The sequence below is a fragment of the Seriola lalandi genome, unplaced genomic scaffold (assembly GCF_002814215.2).
Source record: "Seriola lalandi dorsalis isolate HSWRI2012SDOR001 ecotype SW California unplaced genomic scaffold, Sedor1 jcf7180002054933, whole genome shotgun sequence".
Classification (NCBI taxonomy): Eukaryota; Metazoa; Chordata; class Actinopteri; order Carangiformes; family Carangidae; genus Seriola; species Seriola lalandi.
This window is the reverse complement of record NW_019525485.1, coordinates 216,965-241,234: the sequence shown is the minus strand read 5'-3', so window position 1 is coordinate 241,234 and position 24,270 is coordinate 216,965. Positions and strand designations below refer to the sequence as shown.

Here is a 24,270-nt window from a genome sequence, read left to right as displayed (position 1 = left end):
CGTGCCCGGTTTAAGCACACACACGCTCCCTCTCTCTCCTTTTCTCTTTCTCTCCTTCCCTCCCTCCCTCTTTCTCTCTCCCTCCAATCGGACTTCGGGGACGCGCTCGGACCGTGTCGCGCAAGTCAAAACCCAACTCGGCCGTTTGGCAGGTAAAGCGTTTTTATTTTTATTTTTATTTTTATCCCCCCCTCAAAACACACGCGCTCACACACTCCCCTCAATGCTCTTCATCAGCTTTGATCTTGATCCCCTTGGAGGTTACACAGGAGAAAAAAAAAAGAAAACAGGTGAGAGCTTCCTAAAAAAAAAAAACATAGGATAATTAGAAGGTGATAATAAACAGCCAGAGATGCAGCCATTAAAGTGCACGCTTAAAACAACAATCTGTTTCAAGGTCTTAAGTATGTTTCTTTTTTAATTTTATTTTATTTTCGGTGTATGTCAGAGAGAGAGAGAGAGAGAGACCCCCTCCTTCCTCTCTCTCTCCTCTCTCTCCTCTCGCTCTCTCTCCCACCTCTCTCTCTCTCTCTCTCTCTCTCTCTCTCTCTCTCTCTCTCTACATCGCTGCATTCTCCTCTTTTAGTCGTGTGGGAAGCTCAGTGAATGCGGCTGCAGAAGGAGCCAGCATACTTATGCGCCTGACACGGATACTGTGCTGTCGTACACTGGAGGCGGGGGGGGGACACAAGCTCGCTTTCCACTCTTGTAACAACCCCTCCGTTTTCCTCAAACTGGATAATTTCTTTCTTTTATTTCTTTTTTGTTTTTTGGCTTTAAAGTCTCTGCATTTCCTCCCCAAGTTTATTTTTTGATGACATTTCCTCTGGACCGATGGGAGCGGGAGGGAAAGCGCGGAGTTTCCAGCTCCTCACTTGCACCGCAGCGGACTAAAGGCTGAATAACTGCATTATTCATTTTTACGCACCGGTTTCTGTTCTCCTGACTTGTCTCTCTTGTTTCCTCTCTGAGCTTTTCTGCTTTTTTTTTCACCCGGGAGAGAAGCTCCGATATCGCCCTTCTTATTCTTCTTTTTCTTTTTTCTTTTACATCCAACCTTTTTTCTTTTTTAAACTGAATGGAGACTGAAATAAGCATCTCTTCTTTCTCCACCTGCGAATAAACTGCTCTGTTAAGACAAAATAACTGTCTTTTGTTCACGGGGTCAGAACATATAGGATTTATGCTGACTGGATGGAAAATAATATTCAGACACACACAACCTGATGGGAGCGTTTTGGTTGCTTCTGCCCTCTGAAGCATTATCCCGGTGCGCAACTTCGCTCGAAACAAACCAGTATTTATTCATTGGATCGCTGGAGGTTGCTGAGCCGATCTGAAGCCAGACGCACACTATTGGCCATCCTCTCCTCCTCTCTTCCCCATTTTTTCCTCCTCTCCTATTGCTCCTCCAATTTCCCCCCCTAAATACAAAAAAAACTCGCAACTATGACGGACTTATTTCACCGCATCACCGGCCGCCTTGCGCCTTTTTTCACGCCTTGGAGTCGCCGGACGCGCCGCCAAGATCTCTAGAAGCTGTCTGCCTCTCCCTTTTCTCTCTCTCTCTCTCTCTCTCTCTCTTGCTCTCGCTCTCTCTCTCTCGCTCTTTCTCTCTCTATCTATCTGTCTCTCCCCTATCTCTCTCTCTCTCTCCCCTCCTCTCTCCTTTCTCCCAATCTCTCCCAATCGCTCCTGCAACCAAATGAACGCTCTCCCATGGAGGTAGTACAACCACCTTGGGGACCGAACGACCAGAGGGGTGATTTTTCTAAGCAAGAGGAGCCTGTCAGCAAGAGACGCATCGGGTGAAATCGGAGCCTCGCGCTCCCCCCTCTCCCTCCCTTCCTCCCTCTCCCTCCCTCTCCCACCGCATCCCCCCACCTCACCCCCACCTCCACCCCCCCTTCCAGTTTTGCTTGGCTCTGGTTGACACACAGTAGACCTACATGGGGATATAGGGGCTGGAGAAACCTTGTTGCGCCCCTACAACTGTCTGCGCTCTACTTCGGCGGGGAGGACCGTTTGCGCAAGTCTCCATCCATGTCTCACCGATGCTGCCCCGTGTCTCCAGAGGGAGCCGCATTCATCACCACCTCAGCTTTGGGTAAGTCTCATTTATTTAGATGTGATCCGCCTTCCTTTAAAATGACCTGATTTTTTTTCTTTCTTCTTTCTTTCTTTTTTTTTTTTTTTAAACTGAGGAACATTTTTATTTATTTTTCTATGTTGTGCCAAATGTGGGATTAAAAAAAAAAAACGCTCCTCTGTGAGAAATGGGTGCCGCTCAAACCCTCTCAACATGTCAGGAATGGGCACAATCCCAATTCATTCTCTCCACTCTTGCTCGCACACTTGCTTTCCTAAATAACCTAAATGTTCTGCTCAGAGATGCTGCTGCTGCTGCTGCTGCTGGCTTCAAATGAGACCCCCATGAAAAAAAGAGAGCTGCAGCCGTTTGACTTTGATTATGTTGAATATGCTGAGAGGGGGAGAATACAGTCGTGCTGCTGTCTTAGACATTTTTTCCAAGATGATGCCTCACCGTTTTGGATGTCAGAATAAGATGCAGAGATGCAGCCTTTCATGGCTGTGAGTAATTTCCAGAGCATATGATACTTTTCTTTTCCTGCAGTCCTGAATAATCTGCATCAAACATGTGTCTTGTCCTGTGATTAGGGTGAAACTCTGTGTCAAAGCCACCCACTGCAATGAGTCTTAATGAAAAGTGCAATAATTAGAAATGGGCTCCATTAGCATGTAAATTTGCATATGATGTTTTATACAGTAAATGGTAATGAATAATACAGCTAATGTATTTTTTAAATTAAAAAAAGTGCTAAAATTGATTAAATATTGGAATTGCAGTATAATCAATATTGAATATGCATTTTGATGGTTTGCTTTCTGTGTGTGTGTGTGTGTGGGGGCTTGTTTGCACACATGTGTGACTGTGTGTGTGTGTGTGTGTGTGTGTGTGTGTGTGTGTGTGTCTGAATGCTTGTGCATGCACCTGTCTTTTTTTTTTTTTTTTTTTCTCCAAAGGTTACTAAATGGTTTTCTGGGGGAGGATTTCTAACCGGCGAGATGCTGCTCGTACTCCTGCTGGCAGCCTTTTCTTCCTCCATCTCCGGCTCCCTCTCTTCCTCCCTCTCCTCCCCCTCCATGTCGGACGGACCCCCAATGGCAGACCCGTCTGCCTCGGACTTGATGGCAGAGACCTGCAGCGCCTGCTCCTGCATGTCGGTGGAAAACGTGCTGTACGTCAACTGCGAGAAGGTCACCGTCTACCGGCCCACGCAGCTCATCCCGCCGGCCTCGTCCCTCTACCACCTTAACTTCCAGAACAACTTCTTAATCATACTCTACCCAAACTCGTTCCTGAACTTCACCCACGCTGTGTCACTGCAGCTGGGGAACAATAAACTGCAGAACATCGAAGGTGGAGCGTTCATGGGGATGAGCGCGTTGAAACAGCTGCACCTCAACAATAACGAGTTAAAGGTGCTGCGAGCAGACACTTTCCAAGGGATAGAGAACTTGGAATACCTTCAGGCTGACTACAACTTGATAAAGTATATTGAAAAGGGGGCATTTAACAAACTGCACAAGTTAAAAGTGCTGATCCTGAACGATAATCTCATACAGGCACTACCTGACAACATATTTCGCTTTGCCTCACTCACACACCTGGATATAAGGGGGAACAGGATCCAGAAGCTTCCTTACTTGGGGGTTCTGGAGCATATAGGGCGCATTGTAGAGCTACAGCTGGACGACAACCCCTGGAATTGTACCTGTGATTTAGCACCTCTCAAGGCGTGGCTTGAAAACATGCCCTATAACATTTTTATCGGCGAGGCCATATGCGAAACACCAAGCGACTTGTACGGGAGGCTCCTGAAAGAAACCAACAAACAGGAGCTTTGCCCCATGGGAACAGGGAGTGACTTTGATGTAAGGATGCCACCCGCACTGCCAGATAATGGGCAGTCGCCCTCCAAAGTGTCCCCGACCACCGTGGGTCCCATAGCCACAAAATCGCCAAAAACCACTGACTCATCCAAAATTTACGGTAACGGTATCGTGGCTGGTTTGCCCCCTTTTGGAAGAAATAGTCAGATTGTTTCCTTTCAGACACGGACCCCTCCGTTGTTGTGTCCACAGCCGTGCAGTTGTAAAGCCCACCCCTCTGACTTTGGTATTAGTGTCAGCTGTCAGGAGAGGAATATTAAAAGTCTAGCTGATCTCATCCCAAAACCTCCAAATGCCAAGAAACTTCACCTGAGTGGAAATTACATCCGCGACATAAGCCCGACTGACTTCCAAGGGTTCGAGGGTTTAGATTTGTTACACCTTGGCAGCAATCAAATTGTCACAGTCCAGAAAGGTGTGTTTTCTAACCTCACTAACCTGAGGAGACTGTATCTGAATGGAAACCAGCTCGAACAGTTACACCCAGAGATGTTTTTGGGCCTCACGAACCTCCAGTACCTATATTTGGAATACAATGCCATAAAAGAAATCTTAGCGGGCACATTTGACTCAATGCCGAACCTTCAACTCCTGTATCTCAACAATAATGTTCTGCGGAGTCTCCCCGCCTACGTGTTCGAGGGTGTCTCTTTAGCCAGACTGAATCTGAAAAACAATCACTTCATGACCCTGCCAGTGAGCGGTGTCTTGGACCAGCTGCGGTCACTAACCCAGATAGACCTGGAAGGGAACCCATGGGAGTGTTCCTGCGATCTGGTCGCCCTCAAACTCTGGCTGGAGAAGCTGAGTGATGGAGTGGCTGCCAAAGAGGTGAAATGTGCCTCCCCTGTGCAGTTCTCCAACATTGAGCTGCGCCTCTTGAAAAATGAGATCCTGTGTCCTAAGCTTATTGCGAGGCCGCCGTTTATTCTCACTAGCGCCACCCCTGTTCTGACCTCAGTGTCGCCCGCTGGGGTTGGAAAAGCACCACCGGGAGGGCCCGTGCCTCTCTCAATTATGATCCTCAGCATCCTCGTAGTGCTCATCCTCACTGTGTTTGTGGCCTTCTGCCTTTTAGTCTTTGTCTTGAGGCGGAATAAAAAGCCAGTGGGTAGGCAGGAGGGGCTGGGGAATCAGGAATGCGGCTCCATGTCGTTGCAACTCCGCCGACACAGCCATAAATCCGGCAAGAAAGGCTCCATCCCGGGAGACGACCTCGGAGGTGAGACATTCATCCCCCAGACCATCGAGCACATCGGCAAAAGCCACACCTGCGGGATCGGACGCTCCTCGGACATGGACGCCGGGTTCAAGTTCGCAGACTCGCAGAGGCAGAAGATCATCTTCCGGAACAGCGCAGACAAGGACAAGGACTCGCTCTCCACCCTGGAGCGCAACAAACGCCTCAGCACCATCGACGAACTCGAGGAGTTCCTCCCCAACCGAGAGCCCAGCATGTTCATTCAGAACTTCCTGGACAGCAAAAGAGATTTCAACAGTATAGGGATGGGCGGGTACGAGATCCGCTACCCGGAGAAAACGCTGGATAAAAAGATGAAGAAGTCGTCGCTGATAGGCGGGAACCACAGTAAGATCGTGGTGGAGCAGAGAAAAAGTGAGTATTACGAGCTGAAAGCCAAGCTCCAAGGAACGCCTGATTACCTGCAGGTGCTCGAGGAGCAGACTGCACTGAGTAAAATGTAGGGATGGTTGTGTGTTTGATTTAGTGCATTGATTACACATACACAAGGAAGTCAGACACACATACAGGCAGACAGACAGCCAAACACACCTGCCTTTCTCTGGTACTTTCTCCCCCTCCTCTAGCCGTGCGCACACACACACACACACACCACACACACACACACACACACCCATCTTTCAACTCCCCCTCGGATTCCTTGCTTTCTGTCTTCATCTCTCTCTCTCTCTCTCTCTCTCTCTCTCTCTCTCTCTCTCTCTCTCTCTCTCTCTGTCTCCCTCTCTGCACACACACACACACACACACACACACACACACACACACACTCCTACACACACACACAGCAAAAAAAAGTGCCTTCTGGAAATCCTTAATGACCAATGCAGAGATGGACAAAATGGCTCCACACTACAAAGCTATTAGTAGAATCAGCGTGGATGTATTCCACGGTAAAAGACCTTTTGGATTACCCATGCCACTACATGTATGAATCCCACATACATACAACAGGACACCATAAAAAAAGCAACCAGACAGTCATAGTATTTTTTGCTGCTATTGAAAGGGGTACTTACCTACTTTTTTTTTTTTTTTTTTTTTTGTTCTTGTTCTTTTTCTCCTCCTTTTTGTTTTTCCAACCAAAGGGTCTTGAAAACAGTGCTTGAGAATATACCTCGCCGTCTTCAACCCTCGTTTAACAAGAAAAAAAAAAGAGAGAAAAAAGAAAAAAAAAAAAGGAGGCAGCATTGGTTGTTGTTCTTTTGCTCTGGAAAGGATCCAAAATCACTACTTCTGGGATGAGATTAACCGAATCAGTGACTCAACGGATGCTACTTTGCTTCTTCTTCTTTCTTTTTTTTTTTTTTTTTTTTTTTTTTTTAAATTTGCGCGGATATCTGTTTGTTCTTGGGGATGCTCTCTGGAGTCGGCTTGCGGACTCTCTGCCATCTTGTCTGGATTACACACCAGTAGCAGTACACCTGCTCTTTGCCTGAAGGCTAAACGGCTCCTGCTTTTTCCGTTCGTGGGAATAGGGAAGGCACTGCTGAAACTCTTTTGGGGAATGATTTCATGACTTGTTTTCTTTGTGTAAAGAGCCATGTTAAATATAGTGTCTTCTGAATGGAGTTGTGTTTCTCTTCAAAATTGCTACTTACAGTAAACTGTATGTTTTGGGTGAAATCTAAACGGCACATACACTGTCAGAGGACGTTGTTTCTGAAAAATGAAAAAAAAAAAAAAAAAAAAATTACAAAGCTGCTTGCCATGTAAGCGTAACCTGGAATTTATTTTGTAAGTCTTACATTATTTGTATCTGTGGGACTGGTTTGTAAATTACAAGGAAAGACAGACATCTACACACACACATACACAAACACACACACACACACACACACACACACACATATACTGTACGACGGAGCATCATCATCAAGAGACTACAAGCCCGAATTGTCAAACAAACCGCTAATATAATTCAATCGGTGATCCACCTCCCCTTGTCAGCACTCAATTCGTAGTAAAGAAAAAAATTTAACAACATAGTTAATTTATTTTTCTATGCAGGATTATTTAAAGAGTTATTGGTATTATTTAAAAAAAAGAATAATACTCAAAGAGCGGAAAGGACTTGATAGAACGATGCATCAGAGCTAATTCAGGCCACCAGGAAGTGACTGTGGAGTCGATTCGAGGGTTTTTCTGTTCCTCTCAGTTCGCTGAAGAACTCGACCCGCTTGGACGAGGGTTGTGAAATGTGATCTGTGATGTTTCCTTTTTATTGTGTCGCACGACAAGCCGAGGCCTGATAAAAGAGTCTGTGAAGTTTCAAGCAGTTTCCTTATTCTTATATCTCCCACAGTATCTTGTAAAAGGTTTTTTCTTATTAACATTATGCAACCAAAATAAATGTGCATTAAACTTGATATGGTTCTGGGATTTGCTGGGACGGGAATGGAGACATTCGGAGTGGAAACGGTTGGACGGCTGGAAAAATCGAGGCTCTAAATTGTTAGATTTGGGAAAGAATCATATCATAAAAACACCGTGTGCAATATTAGTAAAAAAAATGCTCAGTCATGATGGCTTCGAATAATTTTGTTTAATTTATTTAGTTTGAGGTTATATTGTCAAGAGAGGTTCTATTTCGAAATTCTTTTATCAACTTAACTCTATCCGGTCCTTATTTAAAAAGTATTGTTAAGTTAAAATTATGAGTGTTTATTGACATTACAAATGAATAGAATGTATCTTGGAAAGTATAATAAATACAATTTTCTATCGGTCATAAATCTCCTGTATATTGGTTAATTTTCTCTTGTATAATCATGTTGAAATCAAGGTATTAAAATCAGCACCTATTTGCACTGTGTCCCCCCTATTTCTTTCCGTTGACACCCTCTTAGCTTCGCTTCCAACTCTCCTTTTAATTTCCTCACAGAACAAGTTGGATTGTCTGGCAGCGTCAGTGTTGGACAGACTGCAGCTCTACAGCTCAAGTGACTGACTGCTGTACAGAAATTTGTTCATGTACAAAAAAATAACTGGCTGCCCTTCAAGCGTAATATATGTTTGCTTAGTCTGTTTAGTTTTGAGGAAACTGGCTGTGGAAGCAACGGAAAGTGCTGCTTATTACACTTGAGGCCACAAAACTACTTGTGCTTTTTCCACTTTTCTCATCTTAAGAATTGATGTGTCCTCAGCCAGCACGGGTTGTACTTTGTTTTTGAGTTTAAGTCTTAATTTAAGCATTTTCTTTTAGATATTTGACGCTTGAAAAGATGATTTCACCGGGGGTTTGTGTTGTATTCTGGGTCAGATCTCTTTGTGATGCTCGAAAACTGTCAAAGTCAGATTTTAAAGATGTAATGTCACTAAAATTTGCCTGTGTTTCTGTTGCTGTGTACCCTCATCCCGCATTCCTTAGCATGTTATTTTTCACCTCTGTTCCTGTTTAAACCATGTCCTAACATCCCCCCACTTCCTCTTTCTGTTCAAGTTTTCTGAAGCTCTTTCGGCGTTGACCTTGCTGTCTCACAGGTATCATGACTCCCTTCTGTTTTTAGGCACCCATCAAACATTCATGTCTGCTTCATTTTAGGGTTAAAAATTCAGATTTCCCATTTCTGTGTTAATCCAACCTTTGGGGCTTTTGGGAAAGCGAGTAGCAGAAAGTATGACTCATCCAGACGCCAGAGAATTGTCCTCATTAATTATTAATACCATTGGCAGTTATGAACTAAAAAAGCGATGCGTGAGTGTGTGTGGGTGTGGGGCGGAGTGGGGGCTATGAATCTGATATGTCCTACCCCCCCCCCTTCCTCCTCCAAACTCAACCCCCTCTCTCTTCCCCATCTTTCCTCTTTTCTCTGTCACATTTCCAATCACACCAGAAGAGAGCAGAAACATCATTTGGAAACTTAAAAAAAAAAAAGAACTCAAATTGGCTGGAAAAGCCTCTTTTCAGTCCAACATTTTACTGCAGTGACTTGGCTCCTGAGCAGGGTTCTGTTCCTGGAAGCTCCGGGGGTCCTTGAGGGGCTGCCATGGCATCCCTAGAAAACGGAGAAATAGTTGATTTTCACTGTAGCTCAACTCACCAGACATTAGTGCAATGAAAAATGCACAAAGAGCCTGATGGTCGTGTTTTTTTTTGTTTTTTTTCTCTTTTCTTTTCTCTCCTCTCTCTCTGTTATCATCCCACCTGCTGTAGAGACAGTTATGCAATTCTGTGCTGAATCTTTACTGTAAAAATCACCTCTGCTGCGCCTCAGAGTGTGTTCTTATCTGATGGGGTTGCCTGGTGAGGGGTGTGGCTTTCTTTGGGTGGAATTTAAGGTGGAGAAAGGGGGATGCTTTTTCTTAGGGAATTCCGGCTGGTAAAGCAGGGCAGCATGACTGAAGTATGGAGTTGGCCACAAGGGGCGCTGTGAGCTAAGAACACAGCACAGGGAGAGTGAAATGGTGTGAGTGGGCTGCAGCAGGGTTCCTCTTGTTTCAAGCCTTTCAGGATTTGAAGAAAGAAAGACAGAACAATATATTCAGTCATTTCATTAGTTATATTTATAACATTTATTTAACTTTGCCCCTTTTCTTCTGGGAATTTAATGACAGGACATTTCAGAGGCTACACAACAGGCTTTTGATGATGATGATTATTATTTCCAGCCATGAGTCATGAGATTAATTGCAAGCACTGGATCAAGGTCTAATTGAAAAACAATAACATAACAAATTTAGGAAAAAAAAAGATTGAAATTTGCATCATTAATGTAGAACAAAGATTAAAAAAAACTTTCAAAAAATTCAATGATTGATCTTGACAAGAACATTTTCTCAAAACCTTCACCGTGTTAGAGTACGGTCACGTCTAGGAGTCAAACAAGTCCAACGATAATGCATCATCACTGAATGCCTATAATATGAGAGACACATTTTTTGTCTCCAGTTCTGTCTTGAGCTACAAATATAATCTTCAACTTCATAAGCTGCAGACTTTTAATTGTTCAGTAAATTAATATGCAAATTCACAGTTTTTTAATCTCCCACATGGGAGTCGTGAATCCCAAACTGTCCCGACAGCAACTGAACACAGCACGGAAAGTTTTACTAAAAAATTAAAACTTTCTACCACTAGTTGAGTTTTGAAATTGGATATGTACTTATCCTAATTAAGAATTACAGTAACTTTCATAATAACAAGTGAAAAATTGTTTTTATTATTGTGGGAAATGTGCAGGTCATGCTATGGAAACACATCCTTTTGTTGGGAGGACATGTTGATCTGTGACCGCAGTGTGCAGCTTCCTCTTGTCTTTTCATCTCTGTCTCTACATCTTTCCATTTTGTTTTTCACTGTACATCATCTGTTCTCAGATGGAGTTTCATCCTCTTCATCTTCAACTTCCTTCCTCTCTCGTTTAATCTCAGGTCCACCCTGTGCCACGAGTTTTTCTCATCTAAAAACAACAAGAACGATGCGTTCACGGGGCATCTCTGTAGTGGAAGTGATTGAACCTGAAAAAACTGATCTTATTCCTACACTGTATTTATAACCATTGTAGAAATGTCTTTTTTTCCTGCAGTGTTCCTTTGTGAATTGTTGTCTACTGTCTCTTATTTGAACCCAGACTGCTCCATGTATCTTGTGGTAACTGAACAGAGAAATGAAGCTAAATTTGTGTCTTCAGTGCAGCAGTCGGTGCCTTTTAAATGTCAAAGTTGGGAAGTGAGGAACCAAGAGTTTCAAGAATATACTCTATATGAATATGAAACAATGTCCTTTTTTTTTTTTTTTTTGCAGATGTCATTTTCAATTTCTTCACCTGAAATATACACTTACTGAGCACTTTGTTAGGAACACCATACAAATGCAGGGTATAGCCTCCCTTTGCTCTTCAGTTTCATTGATTCCACAAAATGTTGGAAACTTTCCTCTGAGACGCTGCTCCATGTCGACATGACTGCATCCCATAATCTCTGCAGATTTGTCAGCTGCACATTGAAGCTGCCGCTCTCCTGTTCTACCACATCCCAAAGGTCTTCTACTGGAGTCAGACTGACGTTCACTGAACTCACTGTCACGGCCATGAAAGCAGTTTGAGACGACCTTTGCTTTGTGACACGGGGCGTTATCCTGCTAGAAGTAGCCATTAAACTGCGGCCATAAAGGGATGCACATGGTCAGCAACAATACTCAGATAGGCTGTTGCATTCAGTCCATGATTGATTGGTATTAAGGGCCCAGAGTGTGCCAAGAAAACATTCCTCACACCATTAAACCACCAGCAGTCAAAGATGCCAGTTATGAGAAATAATCCATGCATTCATGCTGATGATGCCAAATTCTGATGCTACCCTTCAGAATCTGGATCCATCAGGCCAGGCTATGTTTTGTCCAGTCGTTCTCTATCTAGTGTTGGTGAGTCTGTGTCCGCTGCAGCCTCAAGTTTCTGTTCTTGGCTGACAGGCGTGGAAACTGACTTGGTCTTCTGCTGTTGTAGCTCATCCACCTCCAAGGTTTTTCTTTTCACCACAGCTGTAAAGAGTGGTTATCTGAGTGACCACAGCCTTTCTGTCAGCTGCAACCAGTCTGTCCATTTTCCTCAGACCTCTCATCAACGAGGTGTTTCTGTCTCACAGACCTGCTGCTGACTGGATGTTTGTTTGTTTTTTCGTTTTCGGTTCCTTTATGAGTAAAAACTCTAAAGACTGTTGTGTGTAAAAATACAGTTTCAGAAATTCTCAAACCAGCCATTAAGCGAAGCTCCTGACTTGCATCTGCAGGATTTTATGCATTACACTGCTGCCACATGATTGGCTGACTGGATAACTACATGAATAAGCAGGTGTACAGGTGTTCCTCAGTGCTCAGTGAGTGTACATATTAAGCAGTTCATCTGTTGATAAAAATCCTTCATTCATCAATCAAAAGTCTGGTGATGTCATTGTGATGTCACCAGGGTTATCTCAGATTTGGCTTGAGACTTCAGTTATGAACTTGGGGCAGTGAGGTAGAAAGACAGGAACATTGACCATCTGTCAGGGTCTAGTGAAAGATGCTCTGCTAACACTCTAAGAGATTTTCATGTGGAAATTAATTAAAACCAATGAATGTATAGAGCGGTATTAAAAATACAAATTCAATTCAAATTCCCAAAATACAGTAGTATGGTTTGCAAAATACTAAATTGTATTGTTAATAATAGGTAAGGCATCTCTAGTGAATGGTCTAAAACATGTGCACCCACTGGTACGATTCTTCAAAATAAAAGTTTGTGGGGTTGAAGAAGGCTTTACTGCACAACATATATTTGTAATAATGGTCCTAATTGTGGTTAAAATAATTATTTTGTCACCGTACGTCATCAGAGCATTAAGCCTTAATGCTAAAATCCCTAATGGTTACATGACAAACGATTAATTCTGAAATTTCCCTTATTTATGTGGTATTTCCTTTAATTGCATTGTTATGTGTTTTTCTTTTTTTTTCTCTCTTTGACAACTTATTGAGCTGTGTGGCCACATTGTAACAGTGGTGGCCCTGTGTCTGCTGAATGCCAACAATGTGCTCAGGAATGGTACCAGGGCATTTTTTTGGCATCCGCCATGGTCCTTCGGCCATTAAAAGGAGAGATGAAAGGGGATGGCATCTCCTCGGTTACCGCAAAATTACTCAATGCATCCCCAATGAGAAGAAAACAATGCTTCACCTCTTCACCAGCTGCCTCATTAAATGTGGACAAATCCACCCAGTGCTGCTTTGTTGTAGCTACTTGGCTGCCATTTTCACACATTTAGTGACACGCATGAGAGCTCACAACAGGAAATCCATTGCCACCTGTCTGGTGAGGCCTTCACATCCCCGGAGCGGAAACTTTTGTTTGATTTGGATAATTTAATGTGTGCCTAACTATTATTATAACGAAGGACTTGTGTGTGTTTCATCAGCCCCTAGGGTCATGAAACTTGAACAACCTTGTGCAAACTTTCAACACTGGCATGACATCTTTTCACAAGACACTGGCAAAGTCTGATGTCTTAAAATCTTTTAATTTTTTTTCCCTTTTTCCTGGCTTTAATTTAACGCAGACACACATTAAAGGACAGCAGTGGAATCTCACAGCTCCTCCAGGGCCCATTTGGCCTCCATGTCCACACCATTAAATTAATTTCATTTCTCATTCAAATTGTGTCCTTTGAATACAACTTTTTTTTTTTTTTTTTTTGCATTAACTTGGTCTAAAAAGGATAATGAGTTCCTGACCAAAATGAGATATCTTCCCTCTCAAAAAAAAAAACCTGAAACCTGCTCTCACGAAATGATTGAGTGAACTAAAGTAAGACTCTCTTTTCAATGGTTTCATTATTACCAGTCTCTGAGGATAACACATAGTTGTATTTTGTATCTTGCTTTGACCTGTAAACACAAGAGTGCTTTTATTCTGAAAATCTTATCTTGTATTACAGTAAATTTTTCACACAATGTGCATGTTATTTTCTTTGTAAGTCAAATTATCTTTCTTTAACGGATGGAAATATGTGGTGTTTTCATTTTTAATCCAGAGGTGTATGTAATGGGTCAGCATTGTGCAACTAGGGCAAAGCGGGGATCATAAATGGGTATTGGTGGTGAAAATGACTGATGATGATTGTATGGATTTTAACCACATTATACAAATTTTATGACTCACTGTGAGCTTAAGTTTTTACCTTTTACACCTTGCATGCCATGAGCGGTACACTCTCGGTCTCCCAGCGCTGGTACTTAATCTGTTAACTGTGTCAAAAATGGATGAAAACGTCCACTGCCAACTTGAACCTTAAAGCCATGGTCCAACCATTCACTGATGTTGCTTTACTAGACCTCGTGTCCTGACTGAGAGTCTGTGTACATTTGATTGACATCTTCCTCACTCCCCTATCATGGATTTTTACCCCGTTATCATTCCTATTGGTGCATTGAGTTTTATGATGACACATAACACAAACCTGACCCTGAACAGGAAAACCACCGCTTGGGTGAGATCGCGCATCATTCCAAACACACCAAACACTTAGCTATTTTGTTGTGTAAGGCATTTGTAGCAGTTGATTGAAATATATATATATACTGCAAAACCCTTTCCTGCCTAGTATTTAACAACTACTGCCTAAAGGAAAAAGCAGTGGATCTACTTAAGAAAAGTACCATTAACTCAAAATTATACTTGGGTTAAGTGTCTAACTAACTGCATTTAGCTACTTTACCTCCAAGAAGCTCTAAATTACAGTCATTCTGAATAATCGCGTTTCAGCAGCCAAAGACCTTGAAAGTCATTAAAACCCTTTAACAACGTGAAAGACAAGCCTTGAAAATAATTGTTAAACCGATTCATTTTAGCTTGGTAGCAGCTGCATGTGTAAGGTATCTGAGCACAGGGCTGTGATTAATGTGCTGCTGTTTCCTTTGGGTGCAAACCTACACCTGTTTCTATTTTATTACATTGATCTATGAGAGATCAATGAAGGCAAGGGAACAATTGCAGACAAGTAGAGGAGACATGCTTACACCTTTGGGACTGCCTCTAGAGGTTGTTGCTTGTTTGTTTTTATATGTGAGTGTGTGTGTGAATGTGTCTTCCTCTGCTGACATCCCTTGGGAACATATCAGGGGCCTTCCTTTAGATCCTTTATTGTGCTAATCAATAGCTCATATTTTAGCATGAAACCTGAACCCCCTTGAGCATGCAGCTAAGAAATATGTCTCTTCAAATAATACACCAAGTGTAATAAAAAAATGGTCATATAATTGTGGCACAGTAGATGTCCTTTTTGCTGCTCCCTAGCACAATAAGGATCGACCCTGTAGCCAGCTCATGAAAGAGTTTCTATTTGTTCTCACCCAATCAATGCCTCATGGCTATTTTCTAGAAATAAATGATACCCATCATTTCTAAAAAGGAAAAGGAAATGTACTGCAGAACTTTATGATTGAGAGGTGATGTCTAATGACAAGCAACTCTTGGGATACCAACTTAAACCATCCAGGGGGGGTTACAGCCGCAATCATCCTTCTTACTTCCTCCTTTCCTGCCAATGTGTCTTGTTTGCCTGTCTCTCCATCTATTCATTGTTTCATTTCCCTGTCTCTCCTCTTTGCTGTACCAGAGCTGAATTATGATCCATAGTCTTCCCTGATACATTGTGATTGATTGGGCTTTCCGGCTAACTAATGAATTGGGCCCTCAAGGACATGTAGCGGGCCAGCTTTGGCAATAATGTGGACTCTGCTGAAGGCAGCTCAAAGACTCCTGACACCACAGATTTAGCGCTTACAGTGTTTATTTGGATTTGGCTTTAGCAGGGGTGGTTTGTTGGGGGTTTAATGTTTAAATAGCTACCAATTGCAATTCTAATAGGTTCATGCATAGTGTCTCATAGTGATAGGCGGTAGGGAAACGATTATCTTTTTTTCATGATGATATGGCAAAAAAAAGAAGAAAAAAAAGAATACAGGTCATTACACAGCAGTTTTTCAGAGAGGCATTAAGTGGAACATGTTTAGGAGGCAGTCTCTTAAACTACGGATTGTGTTTTCCTTCTTAAACCGGTAAAATGGTAGACGTACTGTGTGTATCACTTGAACAAGCTTTGTAAGTTTTGCTATTGGTACATTGCTAACATCAGCATTGACAGCTGATTACTTACCAGGCTAGAAGAAACACTGCGACTTCAGCATCAAACTTCATTCATTTATTCACCAAGTACTGTTTCTTCTTTTGCTTCTATTTCTATCACTTCTTTTCTTCTGCTGAAGTTAGCATGCTAACCAGCTAGCCCCGGCCTGGCCAACCCTTCTCATCAATTTCTGATACTAAGTCACTGTAGTGTCCAGTCTGCCCTGAAGAAGTATTGTGATCTTGCAACCTCTTGTAAATGCAATGATGTCTGAAGCTGGCAATACTGGTGAGTAAACAACTGTTGCTAACATTGACACGTGACAAAAGCAAAACAATGGATTAAAAGGACTGTGTGCAAAGTGACACACGTCTCTAACAGTGAGGAGCCCACAGAAAATTCTAGAGTTCTACATTTAGCATGTTTCAGCTCATCATCAAATTCTTTTGATTCTGTCTAATGGCTCTCTGCAACAGGCAGCAAAACAAGCTCTGATAAACCTGTTCTATGCTATCCAGGTCTTTGGGTTTAGCTATTTTAATTGAAGTTACTTACAACTGGTGAAAGCCAAACCTCGATAAGAGGCTTTCAAACCCCAACCCTAGCTCTGGTGTCAGGCACGGATGATTTGGCCCAGATCTTACTCCTGATGAACATACTTTTTAATCCTCTTTGAGCACAAAGTTTGCATTTAAGTACATGCTCAATATCATTTTGCATGGGTTTGTATATGCATACATAATGCATGCAATCACACGTGCCAAGAGGATAAGCACCAAAGTGATAGTGGATGGCTAATAACATAATTGGTCACGAGTCATTAGCATTATTCAGAGGCAGTGACTTCTCCAATGTTGTTTTTTTTAATCTATTATATTTTCTATATATACTAGTATGAGTTTTTTTCCACTATCCAAACCAACTCCTAGCAGTATTCAGTGACTATGCAAAAAAAAATCCAAGCTTTATAATGTCTACAACTTCATGTTATTTGTCACACTCTAGTGATGGGACAAACCACTAATAGATCGATGTGGCTTTACATGACTTAACGTGTAAGAGAATTCACTTTCACTTTCAGATCATTCCACTGTAGGATTTTTTTCTTTCCTGAACTGCTCATTTTCTCCTGCACTGCTGTGGTACATCAAAAAATCTTTTATGCATTCATCATCTGCTCCTATGTGTTTATCTCATTTCAGATGCACACACTGAATCAGTACCTGCTGCGATGGCTGGCCACGCAGACGAGTGCGTGGGTATGAAAAAATACTGTGAGGACCGGGTGCATTTTGGTCATTTTAATGGAACTTTTACTGTGTTGGTGGAGGAAACTCAAACCTATTTGGATTCCTGAATTTAATGCTGAAAATTGAAGGCCCATTCGTCTTTTATTGTCATATTTTATTTCAGTTTTTCTTCATTTTGTGTCAAACAAAACAGCACAAAGGCAGTTAACATCCACTGAGGGATCTAAGAGTATTTAAACTGTATGAATGCTGCCATTTAAAGTCGTCGATATATTAAATTGATGTAAACCTTTTACCCCATACAGGTTGTTGAGTATTGGTGACAGATTTTTCAATGGATCTGAGCTGTTTTCGCCATAGAACAGACGGAGACAAGTCGACATCAAGATCAATGTCGACATGCATCTTGTTTAAAATCAGAGGTCAATCTGTCACCGTCAATGTGTTTTATACTTCCTCTGATGACAGATAGTGTGGAGTCACGTTTGTCATTGAAAGTCGGCCGCACCTTCAAGATTTGTTTCTGCTCTGCGTCTATTCCATCACTGTTTGGTTTTCGTATTCAGAATGTCACAGTAACAACGCCAAGGGTGACGGTATTGATTTGTGCAGTGAAAATGTGGCAAAGGAAACGTCATAATGGACTGGTGCAAAAGCACAAACGCAATATAACCATCTGCATTCTTTTGTCTGATCATAATTATTTCATGTGTCTTTTTTTTGTGACTTAACAGACTGTCCTGCACAAATTTAAAGAACCTTTGAACCTCAACTCCTGCGGTATGATACAGAAAGCAGGACTCTCGGATCATTTTAAGACACAAAAAAGTTGTTGTTATTTTACAGAATTAAATGATATCCATGGAGTATAATATAATACAAATATTCTTCAGGGTTTATTTAGACCACCTTAAAACTGGGCAATAATGCAGGACACAGTAAGAAGAGCTTTGTCTTTTCAATGCAAGTTGATGGTTTATGGTGCATGCTCCCAAACAATGGTGTGAATTACCACAAATCATACACTAAGTGAAACTAAAGCTACATCCACACTACTGTGTTTTAGTCTTAAAACCTTAACATCTGGCGTCAACACTAGAGTTTCAGGGTTGGCTGGGACAGTCTCCCACTGTGCCACACTGGTAATCCAACTACGACTTGGAGCAAGGAACAGCAAAGGCAGTTGTAGCACTAAAAATAAGACCCAATCAGGGAGCGCCCGTGGGTGTCTATGTCATCGTTTTAACCGAAGGTCTCTGTGTCTGCCCGTACAATCTACGACAGCAGCGTTTTAAGGGCTTGAAAACTCCAGAGTAGTGTGGACGCCAGGAGTGAACGTAGCAGAGGTGTTTTTCAGAACATATTAGTGTGGATGCAGCCTGACTTTAAAGTCCTCATCTTGACACCTCAGCACTGAGCAGGCAGATCAGGCCGCGGAGCCGCACACTGCTGTTGTTTATTCGGCTACATCGTCAGGATGATTGTGTAGTGTTGCTTTCGTGACACACAGTTTGCCTTTTCATTCACAAGATTTGTTTGGCATTGTGGTGCCTTATGTACAGTTTGCCCCGTCGCTGCCAATAGGTCTGGGATGGAAAACATAAATGGGCTACATTCACGGTATGATATTCACTGTTCAATATGTTTTAATCCACTGAATGCATCTGGTCAGGTAATGTTTTCTTTGTGTGTGTGTGTGTGTGTGTGTGTGTGTGTTAGTGTCTTCCATTAGATATAGCATCTATACCTCATTGTCCAGTATCAATACTGGCTTTTGCAGCATCCAACCCCAGGAAAAAAAAAGAAATGAGACCAATGTGTGTGTTTGTGTGTGTGTGAGACCGCAGTGTTTCCTTACCTGCAGTGCTTTCATGCTCTCATATTACCAGTTTTTTTTATCTCTTATCTGTCTTCCTCTCTATCCAACACCTCATCTCTCACTCTCTCTCTCTCTCTCTCTCTCTCTCTCTCTCTCTCTTGCATGCCAAGCCAGCCGGTGTTGACGATGCACTCGCTTGAAAGAGAACGAGTGTGTGTGCGTGTGTTTGTGTGTGTGTGTGTGTGTGTGTGTGTGTGCGCGCTGTTGACAGAGCTGAGAGATTTAATTGACACCCACAGAGAGAATTATACAAGCTTCCAAATGCTCTCTCTCTCACTCGCTCCCCCTCTCCCTCTCTCTGTGTATGTGCTTAATGTTTTTTCTGTATCTATGTGTGTGTGTGTGTGTGTTTGTGTGTGTGTGTGTGTGTGCGTGTGCGTGCTCAATCCCAACCACAAATGTTGTGCGCATGTGAACAGGGTCTCTAGTGTTTTTCTGTTTTATTGCAGAGGCAGATCACATTAATATTTCTTCTCCTCACGTCTTTTCTCCATTGCTCTCATTTTTTTTTCCTCTCCCTTTCCACTCTTTCCCTCCATCTTTCATTCCTCATTCTCTTTCCCCCCATTCCCCTTTTAGTTGTAGCTCGTCCTCTGATGTGCTGTATAATGAAGAGCTTTAATCTATTGTCTTCTTTTACAACATGCTGCAATACAAACTCAGGGAATTACAACACATCCTGCAAGCTGTTATCTTCCTGTTATCTGCCTCTGTGATCTGATGTGTATCTGCGCTCACAAGTGTGTGTTGCTGCACTTGTGAGGGTCCATCGGTTGTTGTCTAACCTTGTACAAATGGTTGCAGAATGAGGGTCAAAAGCACAGTGTGAAGAACACTCGTTTGCAATTCAAATTTTTTACTTAAAGCTGCTTTAGTCAGTAGTTTTACATTAACAAAAGGTCGAATGACTATGTGTAATATGAAAGTCGCACACTATGACCAACCCACAGAAAATAATCATCCTAGATTTCAGTTCCTCTAAGATCTATTCAATGTTTTATCGCCTTTCAGCACATTGTTTTGGTTTAGATGCCCCATAATTTCCTTTGGTTCCCTCTCACTGCTCTCATAGTGATGCTTTCAGCGTAAAACCTCCGATAAACCCAATGTGCACCAGCTGCTCAGCACTAAACAGCAGATACACAAAGTAAGACTCCAGCCGGTGAACGTAGTGGAGCATTTATTTAGCGGCTGAAGAGCTAAAGAAATAATTTTCCCAGCAGTGCGTTCCCAGCAGGTACGCAGCTGGCCACCAACATTGTTAGCTAGACGTTGATATCTGTTGGCTTCAGGTGAACATAATTCAGTTTCAGCACCTCATCTTACGCCAACGTTCATTTGACATAGATTAATGATGACTGCTAACTATATGCTGTTGGTTTGAAGTTGTGTTTTTCAACCAAAATCCAATGTCTTCCACACATTTAATGCCAGCGACTTCTGTGGAATACAGACATTCTAATCGTGAGGTATGGTGACCAAAACCCGGCATTTACTAACCGTCTGCTGAATGTCACAGTGTCAAATTCGCCAACATTGGGTTTCGATGTCAATCTGATTTTCATTTTCAACTAGTATTCAAGGTCTGTCCAGTGTTCGAGTCATTACAGTCTCTAACATCTTTCTGATGTTACGTTGACATCTGGTGCCTGCTTGGTTCATTAGATGTGTGTTTGTTGGATGTGTAAATAGGCGACTCTTTTCTAACGTTTGCTACATCTAAACAAAGTGGCTATAAAAGTATAAAAGTAATGTAGTTTTAGTAAAAGTACAGAGATGCTATGACCGGCTCTGCATTAACATACTTGGTAGCCCCATGTCAATAATGAGCTGGGAGCCCCAAATTACAACAAATACTACTACTAAGTTTTTGACACAAGGCCCCTCAAGGCAAGGCATCAGGCTTAAGAAGTAGGAACCTATAAGATCCTTACATTTCAGTGTATGTTGAGCAATAATGTCTTACAGTAACCTGAGCCTGGATCTGCCATAGCTGGTCCAATCACATTTCTTGGTCTTGTGAGAGTCACTGTAGCTATTTAAATCCTCTTGTGAACTCTTTCTCTTTTCATTTGATGACGTTTAAATGTTTAAATGTTTTATTGGGTGTTGTTATCATCACACATTGTTTCTATAGTTTATGGGTACTAAAGCTGTTACCTGTTTGCTCACACACCAGGATGCATAGTGAGTCCTGCAGCCTGCATAAGGAGTACTGGCCTGTGGTTGGAGCTCATTGCAGTCAGCTTGGTCAACGTATATGCTGCAAGCCCAGTTCTGTTTGTGCTACAATTTGGATTCCTGGAGTCTTTGTACAACTATAGAAAGCTCCCAATGCTGTTAAGTAATAAAAAAAACACTCACGGAGTGTTACATAAAGATCATATTGTTGTGGAGTTTAAGTACTTCTAATATTGTTGGATGCACATCACAATCAAAAGTTGACTTTGATGAAATATGGGAAAGTTACAAGTGCGAGGATTAAATGAAGGATGTGAAATGTGAAGTCCAGTTTGATAATGCCATCTTCATTGTGGACATGGTATGTCCATGATGTAGGCTAACAGTGGGGTTATGTGTCCAACCTTCCAAACCTCTAGTCTTGTTTCAGTTCAATTTATGAACTAATTCTGGTGTTCAGTGGATGTTCCACAGTTGGCCTGGGCCGATGAACATGATATTAACCTGTTTTGTACGTCCAGAGACATCACCTGCTCAGTGGGTAGTGGAGTGTAGAAAAAAAATAATGAAAGAAAATAAAAAACAGACGTACTCAATTAAAGTGCAATAAATACTGTATTCAAAGAAAATATACAATTAAATACAGTATAGGAGCAAATGTATTCTACACTAACATTGAAAACCTCCCTTCAATAGATGTGTATCGCCTTGTTTTCCTTTTTTCTTGTAGGCTACATACAGCTTTTTTTATACATACAGCTTTATACACACACACACACACACACACACAGAGTTTTGCACATGAGCATATGCTTAAAAACAAACAGACATAGTAATACCGTTTCTTACGAGGCTCTGTGCACATAAATCCACACACACACACAAGCATGTAGATCATAGACAAGACACATAGATCATATACATAACATATGTTTAATCCCCCTTTTTATCTTTCCCACTGCTGCCCTATTGCCTTTACAGCCCAGGGGGAAAGCAGTTTCATGCATGATTAATTTTACATCATAGTCTGTGTTTTTTTTATTTTTTTTATTCTCAAATATGCAGATGATGTTTCAAAATCAACGAGCATATGACATTAGCTAATCCTGTGGATGTGTGTTGCTTTACAATATATATGCAAAAGTCCATGTGCAGAATGGTGTATCCATGTGTCTTTTTCCATACAAGGACTTTGTTCCTATCTCCACAGCAATATGTATTTGTGTATGTGTGCATGTATTAGTCAAAGTCTTGTCACAAGACAGACGGCCACCACAAATGTGTTTGTGTGTGTGTGTGTGTGTGTGTGTGTGTGTGTGTGTGTGTGTTAATGTATGTTCATGGAATCAGAAAAGAAATACTACATAAAAGACCTAAATGATGATCCATGTGACTAATGGGATTGAAATTTAATAAATTTGTTTCAAAGAAATTCAGTTTGTACATGGATGTGAACACAAATCATATCAATAGAAGAGTGTGTGTGTGTGTGTGTGTGTGAGGAGAGATAAAGAGAGTAAATATGGAAGCAGTGGATGCAGCGCTGATATACATCGTAAAATTACATTGAGCATTTAGGAGCATGACGCGGTATGGACAGCAATTTAAATGACAAATTTCCATATAAATTAATGTTCTGCACTGAGCCTGAAAGTCAAACCATAGTGATTCATTGTGATGCATGTTAGGCTGTATAAACATTCTCCACTCAATGGAAATGACTGTAACCTCTCTCAGTGGTGTAGTGGTGTTCGTGGAGGCGGTTTGCTGCGACCTCAGCATCCTATACATTACAGGAGTAATTAGGGTTAAAAGTCAGTGTGCTCTTAAAATGCAGAGAAAGACCTCTGGCTTTTTCTTTCTTTTTTTTGTTTCAGTGTGAAGTCGCTGGAGTTTAAACAGAGGAGTAAAAGAAGATATTAAACAGAAACAGTGTTATTGAGGACAGCAGCCTCAGTACTGCAAGAAAAAAAAAAACTGTTATAGTCAAAGTAACAAAAGAGAGCTGCACATATTGCAGCAAATAACAATGTGTTATTTGTATCCAAAGCAGCTGTAGCTTGAGGGCAGGCTGCTCAGTAAACAAGCAGCTGGCCTTTGGCTTTGTTGGTTAGCTACTGTAGCTATAGCCAGCAGGCTAACCAAGCAATGCAAACAGTGTCTATAACCAGCCATTATAAATCTTAGCTTTCTGCAAGTGCCAGTTTATGTATTTCAGAGACTTAAAGACCGTTCATTTTACTTCAGGCAAATAAATGGTCTGATAATTTAAAGTGCAATGTAAACATAAAAGACATTAATGATCCCCAGAGGACTGATCTTGGGGATCCCCTGACTTTTCATTGTTGGGATTGCTGTGAAATCTGATGCAGACATCATGCTCCCATGAGGATGAATTGTGTAACTTTGAATATAAACGTATGACCAAATAGCTGCAAAAACTGCATTTCCTAAGCTGTATTTCTTTAGTGCTAGTAGCATGTTAGCCTGCTCATATGCTAATCTAAGGTGGGTAATATTGTCAGCGTCACCTGCTAAACATTAGTATATTACCAATATCAACGTAAGTGTTTTAGCATTTAGATTTTGCTGGTCCTCAATGGGAGTGCAGTGACGAGAGTGTGTGGTTCACTTACCTGCGCATGGTACTAATGTTATGAACGGGGAAGACCATCATACTGATTCATGGTTGCTCCAAAAACTCTCCAACAGTTAACACATGCTTAAGTTCAGGAAAGGTGCACTTCACTGTTAGTTGTCATAGCAACACCTCTGAATTTGAATCTCTCAGCATTGTCAAAACAACTTTTAAAATTCACAGTTTCCTTGACTTCAACCTCCCTAGCTCGGTAACTGCAGGGAGTAGGAGAGTTAACTTCTTAAGTGTTAATGCACTTGATATGAAGGGTGTTGCTAATGCAGTTTACCAAGTCCATAGCTGGGTCTTAACCCCATTAATAGTTAATAAATGTCCAATCACAATCACAATCAAGAGAATAGTTGGGGGTGTTCAATATGTCATTATAAGTCTTTAAGTACCGCCCATACCAGGAGGATAAGCAGCTCTTTGTGCGTAACCAAAAGGGAAGAATAAAAAGCCGCAAATGGAGTATCAAGACATTAAC

At 41.7% G+C, this 24,270-nt stretch overlaps 1 protein-coding gene across 1 annotated transcript; it reads left to right on the top strand.

Moving 5' to 3' along the window:
• Positions 1-573: 573 nt before the first annotated feature.
• Positions 574-7,504, top strand: slitrk4 (SLIT and NTRK-like family, member 4). The gene is made up of 2 exons (XM_087170184.1): positions 574-2,107; positions 3,046-7,504. The coding sequence occupies exon 2, from the start codon at positions 3,088-3,090 to the stop codon at positions 5,677-5,679; it is 2,592 nt and encodes an 863-aa protein (XP_087026310.1). The 5' UTR covers positions 574-2,107; positions 3,046-3,087; the 3' UTR covers positions 5,680-7,504.
• Positions 7,505-24,270: the final 16,766 nt, after the last annotated feature.

What these genes read in the sequence shown, in the direction of transcription:
- slitrk4 (XM_087170184.1), top strand. Translation starts at nt 3,088, where the DNA reads ATGCTGCTCGTACTCCTGCTGGCAGCCTTTTCTTCCTCCATCTCCGGC.